Source organism: Portunus trituberculatus, chromosome 44, assembly GCF_017591435.1.
Source record: "Portunus trituberculatus isolate SZX2019 chromosome 44, ASM1759143v1, whole genome shotgun sequence".
NCBI lineage: Eukaryota > Metazoa > Arthropoda > Malacostraca > Decapoda > Portunidae > Portunus > Portunus trituberculatus.
Window position 1 is genome coordinate 20,877,327 of NC_059298.1, and position 9,976 is coordinate 20,887,302.

Below are 9,976 nucleotides of genomic sequence, written 5' to 3' on the forward strand. Positions count from 1 at the left end.
GGTCCTTTAGTTCCAGCATTATATTTGTAGCAATTTTCTGTATCTGTTCTAATCTTCATAAATCCTTTTTAGAGCTCCAAGACCACACCACAGCTGCATATTCCAGCCTTGAACATATGCTTGTGATATTTTTTTTCATCGTCTGCCCATGAATTGAAATGCCACTCTTATATTAGTCAACATTTTATGTGATAATCCAAATATCTTGCTTATGTGTTTTTCGGGGTTCAGATTTTCCTGTATAATTACTCCCAGATCTTTTTCCTCTTTAGTCTTCATTATTTGTTCTTTTCCCATCAAATAGTTCTATACTGGTCTTCTCTTGCTCTTTCCTAGTTCTATTATGTGACATTTCTTGGCACTGAACTCAAATTTCCATTTCTTACTCTACTCATAGATTTTGTTTATATCTTTCAGCAACAGCAAACAGTCCTCCCAGGTTTTCATTACTCTTAGCAGCTTTGCATCATCAGCAAATAAATTAATACAACTGTTTACACCAGTGTGAATGTTGTTTACATAAATCTGGAACACAATGGGGCTAACACTGATCCTTGTGGTACTCCACTTGTTATTTCTGATCACAGTTCTCATCTTCCTGTCCTTCAAATGATCCCTTGTCCATCCTAACAAAATTCCTCGCAGTCCTCTAGTTGCCAAAGAAGTCTTCCATGAGGGACTTTATCAGAAGCCTTTTTTATGTCCAGGTATATTGTGTCCACCTATCCATCTCTGCTTTCCAGTCCTTCTATTACTCTTGAGTAGAAACTTAATAAGTTCAACATACATGATCATCTTGTCCTGAACCCAAATTGTCTGTTAGATATAACTTGTTCTTCTTCCAGATGTTTAACCGATTTTTCTTTGATAACTATTTCATACAACTTCCCCATAACATTTGTAAATGACACCAGTGTGTAATTTAATGGCTCAGTTGCCCTTCCTCCTTTAAATATCGATATTACATTGGCTCACTTCCATTCTAAACGGAATTTTCCCTTCATTTAGTGAACTTGTAATTATTTCCCAAATTGGATCCAACAGTTGCTCTTTACATTCTTTTAATACCCAGCCTGATACACCATCCGGCCCCATTGCTTTTCTGACATCCAAATTATCTAATAATCTTCTAATATCCTCTTTGTACACTGTTATATCCTGCTGTCCTGGGCAATGCAATGTCCTATTTGGTTCTGTAAAATCCTCTTTTACAGTGAACACAGTTTTGAAGCTCTCATTCATCATTTCACACATTTCCTTTTCTGTTTGGTATGTCTTCCCTCCTTTAATTATTTTTTTTATTGTTTCTTTATTCTTCATGTTACCATTTATAAATTTGTAGAAAAACTTGGGTTCATCTTCGCTTTTTACACATCTTTCTCAAAGTTTCTTTCTTCCTCTTTCCTTACTCTAATATATTAATTTCTGGCATCTTTGTACTGCCGTCTGTTATAGTCATTTCTCTGTTTGATGAGTTTTTTCCACACTTTATCTTTTGCCTTTTTAGCTTGTATGCATCTAGCATTGTACCAAGCATGTATTTTTTTCTTAACTCTGTAAACAAGTACAATTTTTTTTTACTCCTTCATTACATTTCTGTAAGAATATATCATATTTCCTTTCTACTGCCTTTCTGTACATAATGTTTCTCCACTCAATATCAGCAAAATAGTTCCTTAATTTTTCAAAATCTATTCTTGCATAATTCAATCTCTCTCCTTTGTAGTCCTCTCCGTAACTTACCTCATCTTCCTCCTGAATTTGCATCTCTAATGTCACATGATCACTTCTCCCCATTGGACTAAGGTATTGATTGATTGGAGGGGGCTCTGGTTTCTTTGCAGAAACTAGGTCAAGCAACAATGGTTCTTCCACCCTGTACCTTGTTGACTCCTCTACCCACTGGTCCATTGCATTAACCATAGTTAACTGCAACACTTTCTCGCTCCACTGCCCAGCATTATCCATTACTTCCATCTCTCTCCAGTTTAATTTTTTGTAGTTAAAGTCTCCAACTAAAAGTATTCTTCGATCTCTTCTTATCATGTTATCTAGGCACTTTATCACCTCTCTTTGCATATCTTTATTTTTTTTTTTATTTATTTTTTTTTTTTTACATTACAAGGGCACTGGCCAAGGGAAAACAAAGTTGGAAAAAAAAAATCCGCTTTGCCAGGCCCTGTTAAGAGGAATAGTATAAAGAGAAAAAACAAAAAAATCTAAAAGGAGGGTCCAGTTAACGTAAGAGGTGTCTTGACACTCCTCTTTTGAAAGAGTTTAAGTCATAGGCAGGTGGAAATACAGACACAGGTAGAGAGTTCCAGAGTTTACCAGTGTAGGGAATGAAGGAGTGAAGATACTGGTTAACTCTTGCATTAGGAAGATGGACAGAATAGGGATGAGAAGAAGTAGAGAGTCTTGTGCAGCGAGGCCGCAGGAGGGGGGAAGGCATGCATGTTCTTCTGTTCCCCATGTATTAGTCTTTGATGGAACATATGTAACTATAGTTATTCTCTTCTTCAAAATCTTCTGTTTTGATTGTTACTCCCATTACTTCCACTTTGTCTTCACCATATTGCACATCCTCCACACATATATTATCACTAACCATTATTAGCACTCCTCCTCTCCCTTTATCCTTCCTGTCTCTCCTCCAGGTATTATATCCCTCCTCTTTAAAGTTGACATTGATCTGCTCTCTTAGTTTTGTTTCAACGATGCACATTACATCCAGCTTTTTCTCTTTCAAATAATCCCTAACCTCCAACATGCTTGATAACAACCCATCTATATTAGTATAAGTCACTCTTAATTTCTTGCCTCCTCCATGTCCTCCTCTTTCTTTCTTAGGTACCACTTCTTTAGTCTCATATCCAGAACCCTTCAGTAAAAATTCTTCTTGATCTCTGTCCTTTTCTTACTTTTTTCCTCAGTTTCACTTCTTAGCACTTTCTCCTATTCCCCATTCCTCTAAGTTCATATATCTTTTTATCCATATATCCTTGTGTTTGGTATCATTGGCCAGCTTCCCTTTCGTCCCATCTTAGTGTCGCTGGAGAACACAGTGTGACTGAGGATGGCCTAATCCAGCAGGAGGGGGCAGTGTGAAGCTGAAGACAACACCACAACAGGAGGCTAAATACAGCAGATGCATGCACAGTCCATCACTCCCATAGGCCCAAGGGGTACATAACAAGCAGGACCAGCCATCAAAATGGAGAAGCGAGTCACTCTTCTTCCTGGTTACTTCTCTCTCTCCGCCTGGTGTGACATAAACCCCATCCTCAAGTATCTCTCCCTTTCTCTATGCCTGGTGTGACACAGACCCTGTCCCTGGGCATCTCTCTCTTTCTACCTGGTGCAACTCAAACCCCATCTCTGGGCATCTCTCTCTCTCTCTGTCTGGCACAACACAACTCCCATCCCCAGATCTTTCTGTCTCCCCCACTACTGATCCTAGTGAGACACTGCCCCAGTCCCTATGCCCTTCCATTTCCTTCTCATCTCCTGGTGCAGTCCTTCCCCAACCCCCAAGCCCTCCTTGTTTTCCAGCAGCTTGTGAGGCACCAGACATGCCAGACGCAGCAGTGGGCCTTGCTGGGATGCAAGGCTCAGTCATGACCCGTATCCTGCATCATCAGAGCAGCCCGCCTCACCATCCTTCAACCAGCTATGAGTTTTGGGCCACCCAGATCCCTCTCTGCTACTACATGGCCCTAACGTGGACCCCAGTACTGGGAGGAGCAGATGAGCCAGTCACACCAGGCCGATCACTACCCCACATCATCAAGGCGGGCCAGCCATCTGCCCCCACCAACTGTTTGCCATACCCCACGACCCCATCACTACACTCCGGGCCACCCAGACACGAGATGCCACCTACACCGGGCCAGTCGCTGCCTAACATCACAGAGACAGGGCTTCTTCTGGGCATCTGCAGTCTGCTGAAGTAAATTGTATATAATCAATAGAAGGAAGAAAGAGATTGTACTGTTTTCTTGGCCCTAGGGGAAAGAACCACTTAGCCTCTCAACAAGAAGTGCACTAGTCTAGCTCTAAATTTTTATAATTGAAGGCATAATACCACTTCCTGATATCACAATGAGTCTGGCAGTGCCACAAAGGGCCCAAAATGGGCCTCAGCCATGACAGGCCCCAGTGTGGCTGCACTGCCTATAACTATGCCCCTGTGCATACACACAGAAGAGAGAGAGAGAGAGAGAGAGAGAGAGACCCTGGCCCCTTCCTAACCCCTAGGTCAAGAGAAACAGAAGGAGGTACAGTAAATCCTCCTTATACGATACTTTGTTATCCGTTAAATTCACAGTTACGGTATTTGGTAATTACTACCCTCGATTCGATTTACGGTAAGAAAAATTAAAAGATACAGTATCTGCTTATGTTTTGTTTACACCATACCGTAGCGCCACCACGCCACACGGCCACCACAACAATCAGTCTCTTCCTGCATTTCCCATTGAATACAAGTGAAATCCTTACGGCATGTTTTTTGTGGATATAATGAATAAGGGCTAAAATCCCTACTGTCCCTTAGCTTTGGGAGGGACATCATCTGATAGAATACGTGGCAAGTGAAAGGTAAATAGAAACATTTTCTGTTTATTTCTTTTATGCAATACTTTACATTTTACTTCGTCAAATTACCTTCTGCCACGTGGAGATTCCTACATGAGATAAGCCATCCGCGCACCGGCCAGTCAGTTGCTGGACTGTTCCCGTGCTGGTCAGACGTGTTCTTCAGACATAGTCATTTGTTTTCCACGGTGTTTACTTCGATTGGCGTTTGTCACGACAGGTACTTTGCCCTATATACTCAGGTTGGATCTATGGTATGGGATGGGCCTGCCATAGGGCATTGGTATGGGATGGGCCTGCCAATTTGCCAAGTTAGAAATTTTTGTGGACTAATGCAGGCTTTTGGCTTGTTGAGTGCAGGTGTCAGTCATGTCGGGGCTGGAGGACCGCACAGCCCTGCCACCTGAGGTGTCCTGCCATGGTAACAGCAGGAGGAGTGCCACTGGATCATCAAGGGATAGCGTGAGGTCAATGGATAGCGCGGACAACTCCCAGGCAAGGCTGGAGAGGGTGCATGACAGTCGGATGCGGCGCCAATTAAAATACTACTAAAATCACAAGCAGCAACAGAAGAAATATTATATAGAACAACAAAACTTAGAGAAACAAAAGGCTGCAAGGATATCTATATAAAGAAAAATAGAAATGAGGAAGAAAGGAAGAGATACAATGAACTGGCAACAGCAGTAAGGGAAAAGAATAATGAAAGGTCAGAAGAGGAGAAGAAGGCATTTTTGGAGAATTCTAGGAGACAGGATAAGGAAATGGTATATAAACGAGAAGGAAGAGAAAAAGTGGAACAAGTTTAACTAAAAATGATAAAGGCAAAAGACTAAAAATGATGTATACGAACATAGACGGGTTTTATCAAGTAAATTAGAATTAAGAGATTACATAAGGAAAGAAAATCCAGATATTGTATGCCTGGCTGAAACAAAACTAAATGAGGCAATCAAAATAGATTTGGATAATAGGTATAATGTATGGAGAAGAGACAGAGTGGGTAAAGGAGGAGGAGGAGTCATGATAATGTTAAGGAAGGAGATAGTGATCAACCAAGTGGAATGTGGGAAGGAAAAGCAGAAGTATTGTATATTAAGATGCATATTAATAAAAAGAGATAACAATCATTGTAACATATGTGCCACCAAAACAAATTCATGGACCAATCAAGAATATAAAGACATGATAGATGACACAATAAGGAGTCTAATGAGAATCGTTAAAGAAAGGAGAAAAGTGATATTAGTAGGAGATTTCAACTGTAAAGAAGTGGACTGGGAAAATTATGAAAGTGGTATGGGGGAAGAAGCCTGGGGAGAAAGATTCTTGAACCTAATGATAGACAATATGATGGACCAGAGAGTAAAGGAATGCACAAGATTCAGAGGAAACGACGAGCGAGATTGGACCTAGTTTTTACAAATGAATGATGATATAAGATATAAGTGCCCATTGGGAAAGAGTGACCATGCAATATTAGAAATAGATATAGAAGAAGGAAAGGAAGATAGAGATGATTCATACAAAGGAGACCGATTAAATTACAGAAAGGCTGATATTGAGAATCTCAAGAACTATTTTAAAACGTAGACTGGGAGGAGATGGAAAACTCAGAGACAATGCAAGACAAATATAACTTATTTTTGGAAATATACAAAACAGGAGTCAGGAATATGTCCCAAAATATAGACCAAAAGAAGAAGGAAAGAAAGATTGGTTTAATGCAAGGTGTGCTAGGGCAAAGGAGAAAAGAGATGGAGCATGGAAAAGGTGGAGGAGAAATAGAATCCAACAAACAAGGAAAACTTCAAGGCAGCGAGAAATGAATATGTTAAGGTGAGGAAGGAAGAGGAAAAGAACTTGAAAAGATATTGTCGAAAAATGTAAGGAGCAACCAAAATTGTTCTATAGATTCATAAATGGAAAAATTAGGCAAAAAGAAACAATAGAAAGGTTAAAAGGAGAGAATGGGATGGTGGAAGACCCAAAAAGTATGGCAGAACTATTAAATAAAAAATTCCAGGAGGTCTTTACTAAAGAATCCAAATTTGAGAGGCCACAGGGTAATAGAGAGACAATCTATATGAAAGAGATTAAAGTAACCAAGCTTGAAATAAAAGAGTTAATGAAGGAACTGGATGAAGAGAAGGCAATGGCATATTACACTAACTAGTGTAATATGCAAGATGTGTGAAAGAACAATAAAGAAACAATGGATCGAGTTCCTTGAAGACAACAAATTAATATCAAATAGCCAATTTGGTTTTAGAAAAGGACGGTCTTGTGTAACTAATTTATTGAGTTTCTATTCTAGAATAGTTGATAGAGTACAAGAGAGAGAGGGATGGGTTGACTGCATCTATTTGGATTTAAAAAAGGCGTTTGACAAAGTGCCACACGCAAGATTACTGTGGAAGTTAGAGGAGAAGGAAGCACATTGAGATGGATAGAAAATTATTTGAGGGGGAGAGAAATAAGGACGGTAGTTAAAGATATGAAGTCCAAGTGGAGAGCAGTAGAAAGCGGAGTGCCACAGGGTTCAGTATTGGCACCATTACTTTTCCTCATTTATATTAACGACATGCCAGAAGGAGTGAACAGCTACATAAATTTGTTTGCGGATGATACGAAACTGTGCAGAGTTATAAAGCAAAAGGAGGATTGTGAAATACTGCTAGAAGACCTAAATAAGATCTGGGAATGGAGTAAGAAGTGGGAAATGGAATTCAATGTGAACAAAAGCCATGTCATGGAAATGGGAAAGAGTGAAAGACGACCTGTGGGAATCTATAAGATGGGAGATGGAGTAGAACTGGAGAAAGTAAAAAGGAAAAGGACTTAGGAGTGACGATGGAAGAAAACAATCAACCAGTAAGCCATATTGATAGAATTTTTAGAGAAACATATAATTTGCTGAGGAATATTGGAGTAGCATTTCACTACATGGACAAAGAAATGATGAAGAAATTGATAAATACTATAATAAGACCCAGATTGGAATATGCAGGAGTAGTGTGGACCCCTCATAAAAAGAAACACATAAGGAAATTGGAGAGGCTACAAAAATGGCTACAAGAATGGTCCCAGTGGACAGTATGTATATACTACTTACACAGTTGGCTGCAAATCCCCCTCCCTCCAAGAAATGTTTTGATATATGACCAATGTTAGTTTGAAGCTATATATATCATTATGGATATCATTACTTAAGCTTATTCCTGCTATTTTCTTAGATTGTTGAAACCGGCACAAAACGAATGAAACCTCGACTGCATAGTTCACTGGGGTACACTTACACAATAAGGAAGACAAGTTTAACAACTACATATTGGTGGTGTTCTGTACGACAGAGGGATAACAGGTATATTATAAATTAAACATGTGTAAAATTGTTTATCATAATAGTTTTTATATTCAACACTTAATTTCATTGTTTTTTCGTATCTCTAGGTGTCCAGCTACCGTCATCCAGAAGAGTGAAAATTTCATCCCAGGTCAATATGAACATAACCATCCTTGCAATCCATCAGCACTATTAAAGACACGGGTTAGAGTAGAAGTTCTACAAAAATGTGCCAGTAATGCTGAACAGTCAGTTCCTGCAATAGCTGAACAAGCTTTCCAGGCATTTTGAACACCACATGCTCATCAGCTCTGGAACTTGGATAATGATGTAAGAGCTGGTCAGCGCAATCGACAGCAATTAATGCCTCCAGAACCTGTAAGTTTAGATTCTGAGCTTGATATCGATTACATAGGGCGTGACTTCATGAAGTCCGATATTAAATCAGCTGACAGTCGTCACATCCTCATGGCCACAGATGAGCAGTTGCATCTACTTGCAAACATTCGTACTTGGTACGTGGATAGAACATTTGACGTAGTGCGCAAACCTTTCCATCAGCTTTTTACAGTTCATAGGTTTCTTCGATCCAATAATTGTGTCAAGCAGGTGCCTCTGGCCTTTGTCCTGATGAGTCACCGTCGCAAGGGTGATTACATACAGGTCTTCAAGGCCATCCTAGATTCTTTGCCAAATTAAGCAAACCTGGAAGTTGTTGTTTGTGACTTTGAGGCAGCAATCTGGCAGGCTGTGAAGGAGTGTATGCCTGATGTACATCTGCATGGATGTCACTTCCACTGGTGTCAGGCAGTGTATAGAAAGGTACATATTGTAACTCTGTTGTTATGTTATTGATTATTTTTTATTATAATATTACTATTATTCAAGTTATATTGGTTTATTTTTATTTTATTTATTTATTATTTTTTTTAATTCACACTTTGTTCTATATTTCAGCTTAACAGCCTGGGCCTGTCAACAGCGTACAGGAAGCGTGGCCCTCTGTATCATCTTTTTAAGAGAATGCTAGCACTACCATATCTTCCTCGAAGGCACATACATGGGGCATTTGACCAACTGAAGCTGCAGGCAGAACAATCGGCACAAATAATACAGCTCTTTGATTATATTGAGACTACCTGGTTCCAGTCAGCCACATGGGATGTCGTCAACTGGTGCAACTTCAAAAAACTGGTGAGAACAAATAATGATGCAGAAGGTTGGCACCGACGATTGAACACCAGGGCTGGAGGTAGCAGTGTACCAATATACAAGCTCCTGAAAGATGTACTGTGAAAAGAAGGACAGTTCGTGACTACGCAGCACCAACTTGTGGCTGAACACATTCTTAGTAGCTGTTCCAGGAAGTCCTCCAAGAAATAAACAAGGAAAATTGCACGAGTTGTGGATGCAATATGAACGTCGAGAACTGACAACGGGTGCTTTTCTCTCAGCGTGTGTACCTTTGGTACCTTTATAAGTTATGATTAGTACTGCAAATTTTATCATGTCTGACTGTTATTTTAGCTATGCAATGTACATTTTAAGATGTATATACATTTATACTTTTAGAGGTAATAAATATTATGAAGTCTTTTTATTCCTCATCAATCAATATATATATATATATATATATATATATATATATATATATATATATATATATATATATATATATATATATATATATATATATATATATATATATATATATATATATATATATATATATATATATATATATATATATATATATATATATATATATATATATATATATATATATATATATATATATATATATATATATATATATATATATATATATATATATATATATATATATATATATATATATATATATATATATGTGTGTGTGTGTGTGTGTGTGTATTTACCTAATTGTATTTACCTAATTGTAACATACGGGAAAAGAGCTATGCTCGTGTTGTCCCGTCTCCATATCTATTAATGTCCAGCTTTTTCTTAAAATCATGAATATTCCTTGCGTTGACCACTTCCACGTCTAAACTA

General features: G+C 38.6%; 1 protein-coding gene across 1 annotated transcript; it reads left to right on the forward strand.

The window, feature by feature from the left end:
- Window positions 1-7,702: 7,702 nt before the first annotated feature.
- Window positions 7,703-9,552, forward strand: LOC123518684. The gene is made up of 3 exons (XM_045279649.1): window positions 7,703-7,960; window positions 8,050-8,764; window positions 8,900-9,552. The coding sequence occupies exons 2-3, from the start codon at window positions 8,705-8,707 to the stop codon at window positions 9,236-9,238; spliced, it is 399 nt and encodes a 132-aa protein (XP_045135584.1). The 5' UTR covers window positions 7,703-7,960; window positions 8,050-8,704; the 3' UTR covers window positions 9,239-9,552.
- The last annotated feature ends 424 nt before the right edge of the window (window positions 9,553-9,976 follow it).

Excerpts from the sequence above, each read along its gene's own strand:
- LOC123518684 (XM_045279649.1), top strand. The coding sequence starts at position 8,705 with ATGCCTGATGTACATCTGCATGGATGTCACTTCCACTGGTGTCAGGCA. Across the intron at positions 8,765-8,899 it reads GTCAGGCAGTGTATAGAAAG|CTTAACAGCCTGGGCCTGTC; the intron begins GTACATATTGTA and ends TCTATATTTCAG.